We start from the raw sequence: 21418 nt of genomic DNA, 5'->3' as shown, positions 1-21418 counted from the left end.
TGGCAAAATTAGTGTAGTGCGACAAACAAGGACAAAGTTTGTTGCACCACCCTCATTTCACTAATGAGTAAAGGTCCTGTAGGCAGTATGGGAATATACAGTGACTGCTTAGTTTCATTTTGATTTCCTCACAATATGCTAGAATTTATGCTGCTGACAACTAGCAAGCAAACACGCCTGCTAGGCTTTCACTGCCCAGCCATTTAGCAGATCACGCAACAGGAGCATGATGAAGCATGGCCGTTATTGCTTCACCCAACAGAATTACCATGGTGAGCATGCCGCGCTTCACTAAGTGTACTTTGCAAGGGCACTACAAACGATGCAACCGGCACTGTGCATTGCTAATTTTTTACCAAGTACTGTTTCACCAAGTAAGTTCACCCTTGCACACCATGACACAGTGTGCACACTGATGTACAAACTGGCTTGCCACTGCTTAAAATTAAACAAGAGCAGACACCTCGGCAGGCCGGGAATGGTTGCTCCAGGGTTGGGGTGTAGAGGCCGTGTAAGCTCCCTTGGATCCATGATCATCCCCCCACCAGAGCGGCCCCCAAAGAATGGATCCAGATCTCGCTGGCCCAGTTGAGCTGGCTCTTGTGCCCGAGGACTGCAAATAGCACAAATGAACAGTCCAAAACAAACTAAATGATCGTCCAAGCGAATAAGAAAAAAAAAGTTGGAAGGCAACTTTGTCAATCAAAGACTATGTTTTTCTGAGTGAGTTGAGGCTGAAAATGGGATGTAGTCACTGTGCTATCACTATCATGTCAACCCTCACAGGAGGGGAGTAGGAGAAGCTCTTATTTTTAGAAGCTTTTATTTTAGAAGCTGTTTAAAAAATGGTGGCTGATCCCAAAGATAGTGCAATAAAATTTAGACTGCAGATACCCACAGGAATGGCTTTAGACTGCCCTATCTTCAGGATCGGCCCACACGAAAGAGGCTAAAAACACACATATCCGATATGAAAAATTGGGGGTAAGTCACTAACAAAGACATTGTCTTAAAAGAGTATAAGCACACTTCAGCCATTCCTCAGCTTCAAACTTGCTTACAGTAGCAGCAGTTACTCAGCCTGACGCCTCTAGCTTTGTGAGCTTTCTTCCTGGGACACCTGCCCAACGCTGTTCAAGATACACTAAATCAATATACAACAAATAATCCACAAGATATCAATTTGCAATGGGTACCTAACCATTATACATCAAAGGAAATGAAAAGGCCCACTCAATCATACAGCACAAAAATAGCCTAAACATGTGATGCTTGAAACTACAGGACAGGCATGACCAAGAAATCACAGTCCCAGCTCTACAGGTTGCTGCCATATGCACCAAGCCCAAACACACTGTCTACCCACACATAACATTTCTCATTACAAAGCCAGAAAAGATGGTTCCCCCAAATGCACATGACACGAGAATGAACGAACAAATTCTGGGGTTTTATGTGCCGAAAACCACGATTTGATTATTAGGCAGGCTGTAGTGGGGGACTCCAGGTTAATTTTGACCACCAAGGGATCTCTAACGTGCCCCCAATGCATGGGACACTGGCATTTTTTAAAATTTTGCCCCCAGCAAAATGCGGCCGCTGCGGCTGGGATCTGATCCCGCAACCTCGTGCTTAGCAGCACAACACCACAGCTGCTAAGCCACCGCGGCATGTGATGACAGAAGGGATACCCCAATACACCCCACACACTCTAGGATTGCCCAGGCAATCAACATGCACTTCAATTTATCCTTAAAAAGATAAAAACCCCACACACTTGAGGAGTGGCTGACTGACCCCCCACTGCTAATGTGGCTATGTTAACGAGGCTTGCCATGGACTTTCGGGCTCACCATACCGAAGAAAGTGAACCAACCCCAATCAAGAAGCAAAGCCATCAGTGTCGTATCCCGACCTTCGTCTTCAGTCATCTCTCACCCCACCAACCAGTAGCCCCAAACAGGGGGCCAGAATCCAATAAATATTTTTCTCACTCTCTTGCAACTCTCTAGCCTCCTGGGAAACTGAACCAAGTTGAAAACATACTAAATAAATTATTTAGGGAGCTCTGAGTCTTGCCAGTAAATTTTCTGAGGTTTAGAGGTCTGGGACCTTCATTTAGAGCTCACAAAAAGAAAGTCACAAAAAAAGAAGAAAAGAAAAATTGAGCAGTCAAAATTATAATGTATGAGTTCATGTCAGTGCTTCACTTCATAAAGGGACCCTCACCAGTTTTGGGCACTGCAAACAAGCAAGCATGATGCACAGATTACACAGTGGCAATCGTGTCTGCCAAGTATCCAATGGCCGCACGAAGCGAAAACAGCCGATATTTCAATCAAAAGCCTGTGCACCCTTCCTCTCAAGGGAGCCCCGCTTCCAGCCAGAAAGTCAAGGCTACACACACAAATGCCTCTACATAAGACACGCTGCCTGCAACATCACCAATTATGACATGCGACCTTGGTAAATGATCCAATACAGAACATGCAATATCGCCATTGGAAGTGCATGGGACACCAAAAAAAGTGAAAAAAAAGAGGCAGGGCTCAAGAGGCAAATGTGGCATGGTATCGGAGAAGGCAGGGAAGGAATGTCGCACATGCTAGTCGGAGCAACAGGGGAGAATGTATATGTTGGCACTGAAGCTTGCCTTCTGGCAGCGTGGTAATGCAACATTTCAATCTGACCTATCTCCTCTAATAATGAATCAATTTGAAAAATTTTTGCAGTAACACGCTTCGTAGATGGTGCCTCACAACATCCACAGCGTATCCGAATGGAATGCGAATATTCACCCAGTGAGATTAGTAACTAACGTACACCTTTCAGAAGCACTTGGATTTAAAGTGGACGGAAGCATCGACCGGTCAGTAGTCGAGATAAGCAAGTGTCATTTACAGTATTGGTGGAAAAAAGGGAGGGAATTGATATGACAGGATCTGTTAAAGCATACATAGCAGTAAAAGGTAGATAGAGAAGTTTTGAGGAAGAGAAAAATATAAAGGAAGGGTACACAAAAATGCTAGAATGAAAAGCATGCATAGCATAATTGATTAACTCAACCAGGCTAGGTGACTATTTGTGACCGCCCTATTTCAAAGGGGATATAAATAAATCATCATCATCATCATGTATAACCAAAATTTCCAATGGGTCCTCGTGAAGGATCCTTTAAACTGTTGCGAAACTGCTGGTGCATGCCTGGAAATGGTGTGGTGCCCGAGCTAGTAGGGTGCTAATACATTGGTGGACTTCACTGCCAAGTGGCTGGGCAGAGACAGAGGCATGGTCTATGGGAAAATAGAAGTTTATCCTGAGAATACTTACTTATCACAGTACGACAACTTTCTACAAATGAGTCAGTACAGCCTTAAATAATCTGCCATGTCTCTTGCTAGCCAGTCTCTACCAATGTTCTTGCGATCACTTATCACTGGGTTAAAAAAAACTTAATTCTGAGTTTTTACATGCCAAAACCACGATCTTATTACGAGGCATGCCATGATTATGAGGCATGCTGTAGTGTGGAACTCCAGATTATTTTGACCACCACCTTGGGTTCTTTACCATGCACCCAATGGCACAGTGTTTCTGCAATGTACCTCCATCGGAATGTGGCCGCCGCATCCACGACCGAACCCATGAATGAAGCCGCGGCCTCAAGCTCAGCAGCACAACACTATAATCACAAAGCTACCATGGTGGGCATCATAACTGGGTAGAATTCTATCATTGTATAATTACTAACAAGGTGCTCTTATGAGTTGTATAATTGCATGTTGTTCATACTATGTACCATATTTGCACGATTCTACTGCGCCACCGATTGTAATGCGCAGTTATATTACTGCCCAAATATATAAAAAAAATAATAATAATAATAACTTCGTGTGCACATCAAGTAACCAAACCTGACTCGACACCTACCATGTTGAAATTATTTCATGAAACATAGAAAGGCACACAAAGTACTCGGCTGAATCTTAGCAGCTAGTCACTATTGGAGTTTGAAGACATGTCCTTTTCGCTGCCTACCGACCACAAAAAATAATCTTCAGTTCCATTTAATGCATTAGAAATGTCACACTTCCAGAGGCTCACGCAACCATCGTTTGCGGGGATGCATTCCATGCACCATGGACCACCTAGGGATGTCTTTGAGCATCACTTTCTTCAGACGACCTGTTCGATGGCAGTGTGGCTAGCTACCTTGCATTGAGCTTCTTAATGCGACAGTGTTAAGGGCCCTGTGTCGCAGAAAATACAGCGCCTGGCATCCCACATCAGCGTCCAGTGTCGGACGTCGTTTCGGCAAAAGGAATTTCGAACCATGCATACCCAGGTCCTTCATGCGACACAAGGAAGTTACTTAACTAATTGAATTTCTCAAGCTAAAATGTGTAGAAAATTCGTAAAGTACGACTTGCACACAACCTACAGACATAATAGCGCTGGATTGTAATTTGAATACATACGAGAAAACATAATTCTGTTACGCGAAAACTCAAACAAACCCCCTTTCCAGCGTTTCTACCATTTATAGACCAGCCATGGCGTTCGCCATTTGTGCGCGCCGGAATGTGAATATCTTGGAGGCCACGGTGTGGCGCACCCGGTTGCTTGCAACACCTCCATATGGCACTTGCCTCTGCTGCATCGTGGCCCACACACGAGGCTGTGTTTCTACCAGAAAGCCCACAGAAAGCAGAAGCCTGCTTCGTGCATAACATTTGCCGCCAGCGTTTCCTGGTAAATATTACGATTGCGTACTCTGCAGTAGCTGGGAAACGCGAGAAGCAGTCAGGGATCTTTGAATTCTATTGCGTTCCACTCTTAAAAGCAAAGCTTAAGCGTCCTCCATTTCCTTTTTTAGTAAGAATCAGTTTCGTTTTTGATACTTAGTATAATTAGTTACAATTGTAACGTGCATGCAAATTTAAATGCACCTTTTATTTTTAAAAAGGTGTGCATTAGAATCGTGCAAATACGGCAAATTTTTGAAGCTCCCCTCCCCCAATACTCATCGTTCAGGCCTGTAAGGTATTCGGAATAAATAAATTCATTAATCCATGACAATCATGATCAATTAGAATGAAAACTACAAACAAATGAGGAAAGGGACACAGACATGATGCTGCCTCTATCTTCCTTCCTTGTCCCACTCATGTGTGCTGTTTTACAGGCAATATTGCTTTCCCATGAGAATGAGCCAGAAAAGAGCACGTCCAGTTGCCCTGGAGTCCTGAACATGATGGAACACTGCACTGTGAAGCAATACTTTCGACACGGACGTAAAGAACTACAACCTTGGACACACGCGTGTCTAATGTCTTAGTTTTTTCGCCTGTGATGAAAGTATTGTTTCACAGTGCAGTGTTCCATCATGTCACAGAATCAATTGGCCCACTAAAACGCATTATTAGTTCTGAGCAAATGGGTAATTGGTGACGGTTGGTATAGCTTGTCCCACTTGATGCTGCCAAGACCTGCCCATCAAAAACGGCACTCATTATTAAGAGTCAGACGTTTCCACCGACAGCTTTGACCTGTAATGCTGATGCAAGCTCAAAATTTCGCTATTTAGAGTAGGAGTGCATTGTTCTGCAGCAATTTCATAACCTTTCCTCACTCCCGATATTAAATGCCTGCTTTTACCTTGAGACACTGCTCACTGTGGACTTCCGCACAAAGCACCAGCATCGACTGCCACATGCGATTCCCTCTCTCCCTCCCTTATCTTGAATAGGTGGGCCATCAAATCATTCTTATTCCAATAAAGAGATTAAATAATACAGCTTAGGTTTCAGAGCAAGGCACAAGCTGATGTTCAGTTCTTTCAGTTCAAGGCGCAAAAAGCCCCAAACAAACAATAGTTCCTGCACCCACTGAGAAACACTTTGTCCAAGTCCCTAACAGTCTTACAAGCAAAAGCAATGTACTCACCACTCCATGCTAGGCTGCCCTGTGAGCATGCGCAGAACTCTTTCATGGGAAGTGGCTGATGAAGCACCACGAACACCAGAAATCTCACTTTCACTGTGCTCAAGGACATTAATCACCTCTCGGTTCACCTTTTCAACCACAGCATTCAAGTCCTTGAATGCCCTGCATGATAAGTGCAAACAATCTACACACTGCATATGTTGGAACAACCGCAAGTTGGGCAAGTCAGAACGGGTTCAGTATAGCTGATGCATAAAGGGATGAGAGAACAACTGTATGGGTATTCAGTTGTTTCTTTACTGCCCTGTGTTGTGCTGATGACTATACATGTCTACAGCCGTGGAAGTATATTTTATTTTGCTGCTTTTCAAGCGAAGCTTGTATCGGCTGACAAGTGGTGGTGTTGTGGTGACGCAAAAAAACGCACTTGCTCCTGGAGCAGAGCAGAGCAGCTGTGGGAAAGGGTGGTTTGAAGAGTTGCCAGCTGTGCCAGCGCCGGAGCGCGAGTCATTAGCAAGGATTCCAGCTGCATAGGCACACGCTCACGCCACGCGTGCAACCACCAATCAGAGCCATTTTACTTCTGCCGGTGAGGGAAAAGGCAGGAAAGGGTTTCACGCATGCTGCCGCTGGCTTCATTTTCATTCAGTTCCTTTTCGGAAGATGGATGGGACGGCCATGCGTTGTGCATTCCCCAAAGGAACCGGCAGCCTTCAACGAGCGGCAACGACAACTCACCTGTGAAAGGGCTTGCCGTCAGCGCACCATTCCACCCGTTAGAGCCGCCCGATTGCCTGTCAGCACAGGCAATCTGACAGCAACGAGAAGATCCCGAGCTGAAGTACCGGGAGGCCGAAGCAATCCAGCACAGTTACTCGTGGGTTACTTAACCGTGACGAAGGTTAGGTGCATGCAGGACAAGCTTCGCTAATTCCCATTTTCCAGTAGGGGAAGGCTTGGTCATTTTTTTTAAATTTTGTCATGTGCTGTATTATTTTCTGTTTAAACGCTGGTGCCTGCACCAAAATAAATTTTCTTCAGTAATGAGAGCACTGCATCCTTGTCATTCCCTTGCTTAGATCCTTGTACTTGTCATGCATCACTTATAATTAGGGTTGTTCGTTTTCGGGTAAAACCCGATTTTACCCGATTTTTGCACCCCGAACGTGTTCCTAAAATATCGGGTAAAACCCGATTTTTCCCGATTTCTGAAACAACTGTGCCCACGGAATTGCTGTGCCTCCAGCTGACGCGCAGGCGAGAGGCGGCCAAAGCGGCCGACAGACAGACAATCGTTGACTGCAGGCCCCGTGGTGCCATCTAACGTCGGAGTCCCGAACACAGCGCCTGCAGCTTGGGCACGCGCGGCGGCGATATTTACACGTCGTGCATTCGCAGCACTACTGACTAGCATTCACGATGGGAAGAAAACGAAAGACATTGGATGATTGGTGCAAAGAACACGAGGATTTACAGACTACAACAAAAGACTCTGAAGGCAGCCGCGCGCTGGTGTGCAAGTACTGCAACACCGAGATGGTCACCGATCCAGCGAAGAAGCCCTACGACCGAATTCGCGAGCATCTCGCGCCATCGCGTCATAAGAAGTTGAAGATGGCGGTCCAAGAAGCTGAAAAGGCGGGAACATCTCAGCCAACGCTCTTCTGTAGGCAGCGTGCGAAAGAAAATGAAGCAGATGGCGTGATTCACGACTTCGTTCGTGCCCTGGCGTACAGTGGAATCAGCATGCATCAGGTGGACGGACCTCTGGGGGATTTCGTACGCAAATACTGCAAGGCCGCTAAAACTATGCCGACTGGACGGCGACTTCAGATTAAATACCTGAAAGAAGCTTTTGACAAGGACATGGCGAAAATCCGTGATTATATGCAAGCCGTTAAAGTGAGTGTTATCGTCGACGAATCCCCTGACATAACCGGAGTGCCTACCATTAACACTCTGCTGTGCTATTATAGTCAAAAAGCAAAAAAGAAGCAGGTTTGTTTAGTCGACGTCGACAGAGTTAATGCTTCGAACAGCTACACAGTTTCCCGGGTAGTCGACAAGGCTCTCCTTACTGCGGGCAAGACGTGGAAGGATGTTGTAGCCGTAGCCACAGATTCCGCGGAGTACATACGAAAAATGGTACGTGAGATCTGCGAAGCTGAAGCGATCCACATCTTGCATGTAAAGTACTTAGCCCATTTGATCCATGTGAGCGTTGACCATGCGATTTCGTCACCTTGCGTGTCTGATGTTCGATCAGCAGTGATCAAGTTTGGAGCATTATTTAAGCACGCTAACAAGCTGCACCAAAAGTACATCGAAATATGTGCCTCTAATAGCCTGTTTGGCGCTGATGCAAAGAAACCTCCTTCTGTAGTTCCGAACAGATGGCAAAGCTTCTACAAAGCGCTTGTTGTCGTCATAGAAATGTGGAGCTCATTAACAGAACTTGTTGAATGCTCGCATGATAGCACCAAAGCGGAAGCTATTCGAGCGATACTTTCTGAAAAAGAGGTTCTTTATGCAAAGGCAGTCTAAATGAGAGATGCACTTGAGCCTCTTTTAGATGTCCAGAAAACGCTTGAAAGCGGAGAACTCCTCATGCCAAGCTTCGATCACCTCGTAAACGTCAAGCTACAGCAGACTGCCAACAAGCTTTCCACGATGATCGGTAAAAGTGATCAGGCGAAAGGTGTTTTGTCTATGTTGCCTAAGAGCAGTGCCACATTAGTAAAAACTTGTTGTGAAGAGTTTTGCGCCAAAATCTCCACAAAATGGGACTGCACTTTGAAACGGAACGTCTCAGACAAAGAAGAAAACCAGTTGACGTTGTGGAAACTGGGAGCCGTACTCGATCCGTTCCAGAAGCGGCTGCTGAGTCAGTCGTTTGATGACTACCGACCTCTCTTTAATCCCGTGATGGACGATGTAGGCTCGCTTCGCGAGGAGTTCAACCAGTACTTGCTGGAAGCAAGCCCCACAAATGAAGGTGTTGAAGTGATGGACTTTTGGAACGACGCAACTGTGCCTTACCCAAGGCTAGCAAATGCAGCGTTATCATTGTTGTGCCTAGCTAATGGCAGCAGTGACGTTGAGCGAACATTCTCTCAGCTAAGGTACCTGCAGAGACCAGACAGGTCTCGTATGGAAACCGAGATGTTGCGCATGCAGATGATTATGTATGTTAATAAGGACGTGTAGAACGTCGATGACCAGCCCTCGTGAATAAAATGTTTCTTTTCTCAAAACTGACCGTTGCCTCTCACTGAGAGTAATAATTAATTACCAAAGAAACGCCAAATTTTGCAATATTTTTTTGAAAGCAGCCCAAAATCTAGCCCTAATTGTTACCCACCGGTTACAGCAAATCGAATAAATTATTAGTTTGCAAATTTAACCCGATAAAACCCGAATTGCGGAATTTTTCCACGAGAAACCTGATTTCTCCCCTATTATCAAGCCGAAAAATAACGCCTGATTTTTACCCCCGAATTTGAAAAAATATAAAACCCGAGAACGAATAACCCTACTTATAATGAATATGTTGCAACATTAACAAATGAAAACAAATGTACATACTGCACATGTTTCAACAGCTGAATGCTTACCGAGAGCAGTCCTTGTATTCCTCAGACACGTACTTGCCAACATTCAGACTAGTTGACGCTGTTTTATCCTCTTTAATGTTCTGAACGAAAAAGAAAGAAAAAAAAGAAAATGCGACAATTTTCATATGGGTTGTCCACTTACCATATTCTACAGCAGCAGCAAAAGCGAACATTACTATGCCACATACTTGTAATGACACCAGTGTGTGTAAACTTCATTTTATGCAGTGTAAAGAAGCCATTCAACTCAAGCCTTGTGCTCAGTGAATTTAGGCTAGCAAAAAAAAAAAGTAATCATTTTATCTCGAATTGACTGTTCTTAAAGGAGTATTGACAGAAAGCTTGCCTTGATTTGTATCTTCTGGATAGCTGTCAACCCAGTAACTATGCAATGAAGCAATTCCTTGATAGTGCAATAAACAGTGAATTACGCGAACGTTTAATTAACATAAGTGAAGTGCAATATGGCTTCAAATGTGAACAGGAGGGTATTCACGTCATTGGAACCTGATGCACAAGTCTCGAGGTACTAGACACTTCTGACACAAACACACAATGAAAATGCTGCTAAAAGCTGAGCCCATTCAATACTCAATGAGATAAGAGAGAGGATCCCCCTGCATTTCCAGAGAAGCACACAACAAGAAGAGATAATATGGCCTTCAATTATTGCACCGAGCTTGTGCTTCAGTTTTTTTTTTTCGATGCCACGTAACCATAACCTCCGATTTTGGCGACTTGAACAGCCTCTTGCGTCATTTCCAAAGTCTTGCTGCAGTTGGCACACATTTTGAACTGGTCACATATAAGATAGTGTGGATAATTATTTCTGACAGTCTTGAGGAATTGAACCTTCTTATTGTATGAGTAATTATCTAGTTGACAGCTACCTAAAAATGAAAAGAAAAGCACGATCCAAGATTTTCGTGTCAGCACTCCTTTAGCCCTTAGAGACAGTCATAGATGAAACAGCTAGCAGAAGAGGATATAACGTGCTAAGGAATGCACACATATAACTGCATTGTATTATTAGCCTTCAAAGTATATATATTGTTACGGTGAAGGGAAAGAAGAAGGTGACATGAACTAGAGGAAGACCAAGACTTACCATTGCCTGAACGCCATATACACCAGTTGTAAATATACATTATTTTACACTCGTGGGCCTGCTTTCTTCCTGCAACATTTTGGTGGAAGGTGCGCGGTACAATCATGGAACTTCGCAGCGGACGTCATCTACCTGTCGCCACACTGGCAAATCAACGGACACAACTGACAATGCCTCAGAAGCCCGTGCCAACAGTCATCCTCATTCATCTGCGGGACCCGAAGACATTTTGTGGCATGGACAACACTGACGTCAAGGACTGGCTTACGATGTACAAGCGAGTGTGCGACAACAACAGGTGGGATCCAACAATGATGCTAGCAAACCTGATATTTTATCTGTGAGGAACTGCGAAACAATGGTATGATACATATGAAGCTGACCTAACGAGCTGGGATGTCAGCAAAAACAAAATGCGAGACCTGTTTGGCAGACTTGTTGGTCGTCAGCTGGCAGCAAAAAAAGAACTTGCAAGCCGCGTTCAGACGCCCACAGAATCCTATGTAGTGTACATAAAGGATGTGCTGGCCCTCTGTCGCAAGGCTGATAACAACATGACCGAGACAGACAAGATTGGTCACATACTAAAAGGTATTACAGATGATGCCTTCAACCTCCTGATGTGTAAGGATTGTGGCACTGTGGATGCAATTATAAAGGAGTGCCGGCACTTCGACAAGCGAAGGGCCGCCGCGTCGCTCAAACTTTCGACAGATTGCCCAATACCGCCGCGACATCATCTTGCGAAGACCCGCTGGAGTTCGTTCAGCTGACAGGACCGGAAGATATTGACACGTGTACTTTATCGGGCGACCACGTTTCGCCGCCTAACAAATGTAATCGCACAGCGCGGGACGCCCCTGCATGTATCCGAAGTTTCTGGAAAGTTATCGACGCTTCTACGCGGCTGCCTGTTGTCGTCGAACCTTGTGTTATCTGCTTTCGTCGAGTGACGCGAATGGTGTAGAACTTTGTGGAAGGCACGCGGGTCCGAACGATTAGTCTGAAACATTCGACGACTGCTGTATAAAAGCCGACGCGCTTGACCCGCTGATCAGATTTTCGCCGATCGCTGACTGTGTTCGCCGCTTTCGTTGTGCTTTAAGGGTAGCCTGTTTTGTGGGCACAGGTTCGCCCAATAAAAGGTAGTTTTGTCTTTCACAGTACTGCTACTGTGTTCTTTAACGTCACTACCACGTGACATCTGGTGGAGGTGCTAGTGCGTTCATGTACCGAACGCCCCCGCAACGCCGTGATCCAAGCCCGAAGCCCGAGGACAAAACCAACATCGCCCAAGGCCAGCGTGCTAGCCGCAGACTGCAAGGACTGCCCCCAGAGCACGGACTTCTACCTGAGCCGACAAAGAAGATCGTGGTCAAAACAACCCGAATGGCTGCCCCAGCGTCCCCTGTTATCCTACAACAACCTCGGGACCCACCGACCTTCCATGGAGCAGCAACTGAAGACCCAGAATCCTGGCTGGAGACCAACGAACGAATCGCGACTTTTAACAACTGGGACTCTGACGACAAGCTGCGGCATGTATACTTTGCTTTAGAAGATGCCGACCCGCCGTGGTTGCTCAGTGGCTATGGTGTTGGGGATCGAATCCCGGCCATGGCGGCCGCATTTCGATGGGGGCGAAAAGCGAAAACACCCGTGTGCTTAGATTTAGGTGCACGTTAAAGAACCTCAGGTGGTCAAAATTTCCGGAGTCCCCCACTACGGCGTGCCTCATAATCAGAAAGTGGTTTTGGCACGTAAAACCCCATAATTTAATTAAAATTGTTTTTTTAGAAGATGCCGCCAGAACGTGGTTTGAGAACCGGGAGTCGACCTTGACGACATGGGACCTCTTCCGTAGTGGCTTCCTGCGCACCTTTACAAGCGTCGTGCGCAAGGGAAGGGCCGAAGCCATGCTAGACGCCCGAGTGCAGCTACCCAACGAGAAAGTTGCCATCTTCACGGAAGAAATGAACCGTCTGTTCCGCCACGCCGACCCGGATATGCCCGGGGAGAAGAAAGTCCGCCTTCTCATGCGTGGTGTGAAGGAAGAACTTTTCGGCGCAATGATATGAAGCCCACCGAAGACCGTAGAAGAGTTCCTTCGCGAGGCCACCAGCATTGCGAAGACACTCGAAATACGGAACCGTCAATTCAACCGCAGTACAAGCTCTACCCACTACGCAGGAATTCAATCACTGGCCACGGACGATCTGCGCGAGACCATCAGGGCCATTGTGCGCGAAGAACTGCGCAAGGTCTTGCCTTCGTCGCAGCCTCAAGTGGCCTCGATCGCCGACATCGTGAAAGAACAGGTGCACCGATCGCTTGGATTTCCTGAGGTACAACCACAATCATCGCAGCCCCAGCCAGAAGCGATGACCTACGCCGCCGTCGCCCGCAGTCAAGGTCCCCCTCCGCGACCGCGCCAGGGCCCTGTAACGCCGCAATTCCGTCGTCCGCCGTCGGCGCCACCAGCACGCCCACCCGTCGCCCACCACACATACGCGAGGAAGACGGACATTTGGCGAGCCCCCAACCACCGCCTGCTCTGCTATCACTGCGGAGAAGCCGGCCATGTGTACCGCCGATGCCCATACCGCGACTTGGGACTAAGAGGGTTCGCCGTCAACGCGCCGCGTCCACAGCTTGGCGAACGCCCACGTGACATCGCCGATTACCTCGCCGCTACTCAGTGGAGCCCTCGACAGCCGTCCCGTTCGCCGTCACCAGGCCGCTACCTGTCGCCGCAGCGCCGACCATACACCGGCCCAGCCCGAGGCCGCTGTACCAGCCCATATCTGGAAAACTAAAAGCAGCAACCGATGGAGGTGTGGTTGCTGTTCGTCGAACTGATGAAGATCCTCCGCCACCGACGAAGACGACAAAGAGACCATCTCGACGACATAATAACGACCCGCCGCCGTCCCGACGAAGTCAGGAAGCCACGACTACACCGACGAAAGACGACTTGACGACGCGACATTCCAGCTTCAGTTCAACACGACGCAGCCGTGATCCGACGCCAAGACCTAACTGCAACGCCAGACAAAGAACCACCGACCTCGACTTGCTTCTCGATGGCCACGCAGTTACCGCCTTAGTGGACACAGGGGCTGATTACTCCGTCATGAGTGGACACATCGCCGCCCACTTGAAGAAGGTTAAGACTGCATGGGAAGGCCCTCAAATTCGCACCGCTGGAGGACACCTCATCACGCCGACTGGAATCTGCACGGCAAGAATAACCATTCATGACCGGACTTACCCTGCCACCTTCGTTATCCTCCAACAGTGTGCACGAGACGTCATTCTCGGTATGGGCTTCCTGAACCAACACGGCGCAATCATCGACCTGAAGTCGAAGTCAATAACGCTGTCGGAAAATAAAGCGATACCGCCGGAAAGCCCTCGTAGTCACCACGCCTTGAGTGTGCTCGAAGATCAAGTTCGAAGAAGGACGTATACCCCCGATCACCTCGCTCCAGCATTGTTATTTCGGTCGGCACCGAAATACCCGCTGACGTAGAAGGTGTCATCGAAGGCGACCAACGTCTACTGCTAGACCGTGAAATTTGCGTCGCAAGAGGGATCGCTCGACTGCATGGAGGGAAAACTGAAGTGCTGCTGACAAACTTCAGCCAGGAGTTCAAGCACATCAACAAGGGCACGACGATCGCGCACATCGAGGAAATTCTGGAAACCAGTAATGTGTTTGTCCTCTCGGATTCCGCCACATCTACCCCGACGACCATGGTTCCCGAAGCAGACTACGACATTAATCCAAGTCTCCCCGTGATTAAGCAACAGCAGCTGAGAAGTCTGCTCCGACGATACAAAGGCTGCTTTTCGACGTCATCGAGGATTCGACAAACACCAGTCGCCAAGCATCGCATCATTACCGAGGAGTGCGCTCGACCACTCCGCCAGAGCCCTTACCGAGTTTCGCAGCGAGAACGTAAGGCTACAAGAGAACAAGTCGACGAAATGCTGCGCGACGACATCATCCAGCCGTCGAAAAGCCCGTGGGCATCCCCTGTTGTCCTGGTGAAGAAAAAGGACGGAACCCTATGTTTCTGCGTCGATTATCGTCGTCTGAACAAGATGACGAAGAAGGACGTATACCCCCTCCCACGGATTGACGACGCATTGGATCGGCTCTGCAACGCTAAATATTTCTCGTCAATGGACCTCAAGTCTGGCTATTGGCAAATAGAAGTCGACGAAAGAGATAGCGAAAAGACGGCCTTCATCACCCCAGATGGCCTCTACGAGTTCAAGGTTATGCCATTCGGACTGTGCTCGGCGCCTGCAACGTTCCAGCGCGTGATGGACACGGTTTTAGCAGGATTGAAGTGGCAGACCTGTCTCGTTTACTTGGAGGACGTCGTCGTCTTCGCCGGAAATTTCGACAATCACCTGAGGCAGCCTGCGACAGTACTAGAGGCCATCAAGTCATCAGGGCTTACTCTGAAGCCAGAAAAGTGCCGCTTCGCTTACGATGAGCTTCTGTTTCTAGGCCACGTCATCAGCAAGTCTGGAGTCCGCCCCGACCCGCAGAAGACAGCTGCCATTGCAAAGTTCCCGCAGCCCATTGACAAGAAGGCAGTGCGTAGATTTCTTGGCATGTGTGCCTACTACAGGCGATTTGTCAAGGACTTTTCACGCATCGCTGAGCCGCTGACAAAGCTAACTAAATGTGACGTCGAGTTCAAGTGGGAGACGCCGCAGGCCGACGCATTTCAAGAACTCAAACGACGCATGCAGTCGCCGCCCGTACTTGCACACTTCGACGAGCATGCCGATACCAAAATACACACTGACGCCAGTAACCTAGACCTCGGTGCCGTCCTAGTCCAGAGAAAAGATGGCCATGAAAACGTGATAGCTTACGCTAGCCAGTCGTTGTCAAAAGCGGAGGGCAATTATTCTACAACCGAAAAGGAATGCCTCGCCATCGTTTGGGCTACAGCGAAATTTCGCCCTTACCTCTATGGCAGGCCATTCAAAGTGGTCAGCGACCATCACGCGTTGTGTTGGCTAGCTAACTTAAAGGACCCTTCAGGACGGCTGGCACGGTGGAGCCTCAGACTACAAGAATACGACATCACTGTAACATACAAGTCTGGACGAAAACAGTCAGATGCTGATTGCCTATCACGCGCCCCCATTGACCCGCCGCCGCACAATGACGAGGATGACGACGCCTTGCTTGGAATAATAAGCGTGGAAGACTTCGCCGAAAGGCAACGAGGAGACCCGGAGCTAAAAGCCCTAGTCGAGTATTTGGAAGGGCACACCGACGTTGTCCCTAGGGCATTTAAGCGTGCATTGTCTTCGTTCGCGCTTCAAAACAACCTACTTGTGAAGAAGAACTTCTCACCAGTCCGCGCCAGTTACCTTCTTGTTGTTCCGTCGGCACTCCGTCCAGAAGTACTGCACGCCCTACATGACGATCCGACCGCTGGGCACCTCGGTTTCTCCCGGACGCTATCGAGGATACAAGAAAGGTATTACTGGCCGCACCTAACCGCCGATGTCGCCCGTTACGTCAAGACATGCCGAGACTGTCAGCGACGCAAGACACCACCGACAAGGCCAGCGGGATTACTACAGCCGATCAAGCCTCCTTACCGACCTTTTCATCAGATCGGGATGGACTTGTTGGGACCGTTTCCGACATCAACTTCCGGAAATAAGTGGATCGTCGTGGCGACGGACTATCTCACCCGCTTTGCTGAAACTAAAGCTCTACCAAAAGGCAGCGCAGCCGAAGTGGCGAAATTTTTCGTCGAGAATATCCTGCTGCGACATGGTGCCCCAGAAGTCCTCATCACCGACAGAGGAACGGCTTTTACAGCAGAGCTTACCCAAGACATTCTGCAGTACAGCCAGACAAGCCACAGGAGGACAACTGCCTACCATCCGCAGACGAATGGTCTCACGGAGCACCTGAACAAGACCCTCGCCGACATGCTAGCAATGTACGTCGACGTCGAGCACAAGACGTGGGACGCGGTCCTGCCGTATGTAACCTTCGCTTACAATACGGCGGTGCAACAAACACAGATTACGCCGTTTAAGCTGGTTTACGGCAGGAACCCGACGACAACGCTCGACGCCATGCTGCCCCACGTCACTGACGAAGAGAATGTTGACGTCGCTAGCTATCTCCAGCGCGCCGAAGAAGCTCGACAGCTCGCCCGCCTACGGATGAAGAACCAGCAGCGTACCGACAGACGACACTACAACCTGTGACGACGATTCGTGGAGTACAAGCCCCGTGACTGTGTTTGGGTATGGACCCCGATACGCCGACGAGGACTGAGTGAGAAACTATTGCGGCGCTATTTCGGACCCTACAAGGTCATCCGACGTATTGGCGTGCTGGACTATGAGGTCGTGCCAGACGGCATTTCGCATTCACAGCAGCGCCGCGCACGATCTGAAGTGGTCCACGTGGTGCGCCTTAAACCCTTTTACGGACGCTGACGAACTTCCTTATTTTGTTGTTTTCTTTGCTACGGGTGTTTTTCTTTATTACTTTCATTTGTGTGCAGCATCGGGTCGATGCTTTTTAAGAGGGGGGTATTGACACATGTACTTTATCGGGCGACCACGTTTCGCCGCCTAACAAATGTAATCGCACAGCGCGGGACGCCCCTGCATGTATCCGAAGTTCCTGGAAAGTTATCGATGCTTCTACGCGGCTGTCTGTTGTCGCCGAACCTTGTGTTATATGCTTTCATCGCGTGATGCGAATGCTGTAGAACTTTGTGGAAGGCACGCGGGTCCGAACGATTAGTCTGGAACATTCGACGACTGCTGTATAAAAGCCGACGCGCTTGACCCGCTGATCAGATTTTCGACGATCGCCGACTGTGTTCGCCACTTTCGTTGTGCTTTAAGTGTAGCCTGTTTTGTGGGCACAGGTTCGCCCAATAAAGGTAGTTTTGTCTTTCACAGTACTGCTACTGTGTTCTTTAACGTCACTACCACGTGACAATATAATGTGCATCGTTCCCCATGAGCTTGAGGCCATGGCTCCGGCTCCAGTTCATTCCAACTGTCGGAAAAGCGTGCCCACTATCTCCCTTATACAAGCAGTCGTTCGGGAGGAAATAGCAAGTTTGAACATTCAATCTCTCTGCTCGGTCCGCCATACAAACACCTACCAGATTCCTCCGGCAGCTCGCTCCCAGATGCTAAGCTTTTCGCCACTCTGTCGCAACCCAGCTGACTGGCGCACAGTGGACGATAGAACCATCTGTTTTAATTGTTACGGTATTAGACACATCGCCCATCATTGCCGCAACCACTGGTCGTTGCCTCCTCCGTGGTAGTCTCCGAGTCACTACCGCCAAGTGCCAGACAATCGTACTTTCTCACCCTATACGCCGACTAGGAACATCAACGCCGACAGTGCTCCACCAAGATCCAGCCGCTCCCCGTCTCCACAAGGTTGTAGGTCCCGTTCTCCTCTCGTTCACTCTTCGTCTCCGTCTGCAACCGTCGCTTCACTTCGGGAAACTAGGCGGTGCATCTCCCGGAGGTGAAGCTGCAACTCCGACCCGGCCCACAAATTCTCTGTTGAGACGTGGAAACCTACACGTTGAAACCTACTGGACACTGAAGTTGATGGCGTGCCTGTTACATCTCTCGTTGACACAGGAGCGCAGTTTTCAGCTATGAGCGCTGCTCTCTGCCGAAGGCTCAAAAAGGTTCTGACGCCCACTGTACCGTGCACTGTGCGAGTTGTCAATGGGAGTACTTCACCTGTTCTTGGAATGTGCACAGCACGTGTGACCATTGGGGGCCATTATACCGTTGTTTTATTTATTGTCCTTGAGCACTGTCCGCACGACCTAATTCTTGGCCTCGACTTCCTTTCAAAACACTCTGCCCAAATTGACTGCTCCGCAGGTGTTGTACAGTTGGATTTGCCGCTTCCTGCCGATGCAACAACTTCTGCTTCACACCATTTATGTTCTGCTGAGTTTGCAAGGCTGTCTCCACAGGTGGCTACAAATGTCCTCCTGACGCCCTGTCCTCCCGTACCTGATGGTGCATACGTCATGTCGCCGCTTACTGACGTGGTTTTGTCGTGCAATATTGCCCTACCGAGCACCTTAATCCGGATCCGCGAAAACTGCACTCGCGTGCCCATCCTCAATTTTGGATTTTTGTCGCATGTCAGGCACACGGTACCGCCATAGCGCATATCACTCCTCTGGAAGGATTTGAGATTTCTTCTTTGACCTCTGAATCCTTCCTCAGTACCAACGGACCTTTGTCACCCACTCCTTCATGCTCGACACCTGCGGACGATGTTTGTAAGATGATTGCCCCTGACCTTCCTTCCGAGCAAACAACAGCTCTTCGTCACCTCCTGTCATCTTATCGGGATATCTTTGATTCGGAGGACCGTCCACTGGGCCAGACACCTGTTGTCACGCATCGCATCAACACCGGTGACGCCAACCTCATTCATAGTAGGCCATATCGTGTCTCCACAACAGAAAGGGCCATTATACAGAAACAGGTAGACAGGATGATGGACAAGAACATAATTGAACCTTCCAGTAGCCCGTGGGCATCACCGGTTGTCTCAGTAAAGAAAAAAGACAACTCATGGCGCTTCTGCGTTGACTACAGTCACCTCAACAGGATAACAAAGAAGGATGTTTATCCCCTGCCTCGCACTTATGATGCTCTTGACTGCCTTCACGGACCCCAATACTTTTCATCATTTGACCTGTGCTCCGGCTATTGGCAGATTAGCGTCGATGAGATGGACCGCAATAAAACTGCCTTCGTCACACCGGACGGTGTGTACCAATTTAAAGTCATGCCCTTTGGATTATGCAATGTGCCAGCTACATTCGAGCGCATGATGGACTCTCTCTTGCGTGGCTTGAAGTGGTCTGCACGCCTCTGTTACCTCGACAATGTGATTGTGTTTTCACCGAACTTTGAGAGCCACCTGAGGCGCCTCACGACCCTACTCTTCGTGTTTCATAGGGCTGGCCTTCAGCTAAACTCCTCCAAGTGCCATTTCGGTCGCCGTGAAATTAACATGCTTGGCCATCTCGTAAACACCGCCGGGATCCTACCTGATCCACAGAAGGTTCATGCCGTGCAAAATTTTCCTGTACCTTGCTCAACAAACAATGTCCATAGTTTTCTGGGCTTATGCTCTTATTTCCGGCAATTTGTAAAAAAAAATTGCCAACATTGCTCACCCTCTCACTGACCTTCTTAAGAAAGATGTCTCTTTCTCATGGCGACCACTGCAGGAGAAAGCCTTCTCTACCCTGATTGAGCAGCTTACAACTCCCCCGATTCTGTCACACTTTGACCCTTCTGCACCCACTGAAGTACAAACTGACATGAGTGGCCATGGCATCGGCGCTGTCCTCACTCAGCGTCAACAGGGTCAAGACCGTGTCATCGCTTACGCCAGCCGCCTTCTTTCCATGCCCGAGCGAAATTACTCCATTACTGAGAGGGAATGTCTCACGCTCATATGGGCGGTTGCAAAATTTCGACCGTACCATTTCGGTCGGAGCTTCTGCGTCCTAACCGATCATCGCGCCCTCTGCTGGCTCTCCTCTTTGAAGGACCCAACTGGACGACTTGCACGCAGGGCATTGCGTCTACAAGAATCTACATTTTCTATTATGTATAAGTCAGGGCACCTGCATAAAGACGCTGATTGCCTGTCCCACAATCCCATGGATCAACTGGACAATACCGATGCAGACTCGGACATCAGTATTCTGTCCCTCTCCGGCTTCCTCTATATTGGCGACAAGCAACGCCAAGATCCTGTTCTTCGAACACTTATGGATCGTCTGAGCTCCTCACACAATGATGACCCGTCCCTCCGGATGTTCACCTTGCACGATGGAACTTTATACCGTCGTAGCATTCGTCCCGATGGTCCGGAACTCCTCCTAGTCGTTTCCAAAACACCTTCGACTGGCCATGCTCCAGCAACTTCATGACGCTCCTACTGCTGGACATCTGGGCATCACTCGTACTTACGACCACCTGCGGCACAGCTTCTTCTGGCCCGGCATTTATCGCTCTGGGCGCCGTTATGTCACTTCTTGCGACCTGTGTCAGCGCCGGAAGACGCCTGCTATGCCTCCTGCTGGTTTGCTTCAACCAATTGATATCCCTTCCGAGCCCTTCTTCCGTGTGTGGGCCTTGAGCTCCTTGGCCACTTTCCAATTCCCATTAAAGGAAACAAATGGATTGCTGTAGCAACAGATTACGCCACAAGGTATGCCAACCAGCTGTGCTACAGATGTTGCAGACTTCTTACTATACGACATCATCCTGCACCACGGCACCCCTCGCCAGTTACTCATGGATCGCGGCGCTACTTTCTATCGAAGGTCGTCGATGATCTGCTCCGCTCCTGTTCTACAGAACACCAGCTTGCTACCGCGTACCACCCTCAAATGAACGACCTCACCGAGTGACTCAACCGCACATTCACTGAAATGCTGGCCATGTACGTTTCCAACAATCATTGCGACTGGGACGTCGCTTTACCATGCATCACTTTCGCATATAACTCGTCGTGTCACGACATTGCCGGATTTTCACCATTTTACCTTCTATATGGCTGCGACCCCACCTTGCCCTTCGACACATTGATACCTTCCACAGTACAATCACCCAGCGCTGGTTACGCTCACAATGCTATTGGCTTAGCCACCCATGGCCGAGAGGTCGC

The 21418-nt window shown here is 48.7% G+C and overlaps 1 protein-coding gene across 3 annotated transcripts in view; it reads right to left on the bottom strand.

Moving 5' to 3' along the window:
• Positions 1-21418, bottom strand: part of LOC126548510 (proteasome inhibitor PI31 subunit-like) — a 37889-nt gene that overhangs the window by 4289 nt on the left and 12182 nt on the right. For all 3 annotated transcript variants that reach the window (XM_055063447.2, XM_050196728.3, XM_055063448.2), the window contains 3 exons: positions 9561-9640; positions 5947-6108; positions 464-613 (listed from right to left, as the gene is read on the bottom strand). In XM_055063447.2, coding sequence (XP_054919422.1) covers positions 464-613; positions 5947-6108; positions 9561-9640 — 392 coding nt within the window. The remainder of the gene's footprint in view (positions 1-463; positions 614-5946; positions 6109-9560; positions 9641-21418) is intronic.

Source organism: Dermacentor andersoni, chromosome 1 (genome assembly GCF_023375885.2).
Source record: "Dermacentor andersoni chromosome 1, qqDerAnde1_hic_scaffold, whole genome shotgun sequence".
Lineage (NCBI taxonomy): Eukaryota > Metazoa > Arthropoda > Arachnida > Ixodida > Ixodidae > Dermacentor > Dermacentor andersoni.
The sequence above is the reverse complement of the archived record's forward strand: the minus strand, read 5'-3'. Positions and strand labels throughout refer to the sequence as shown.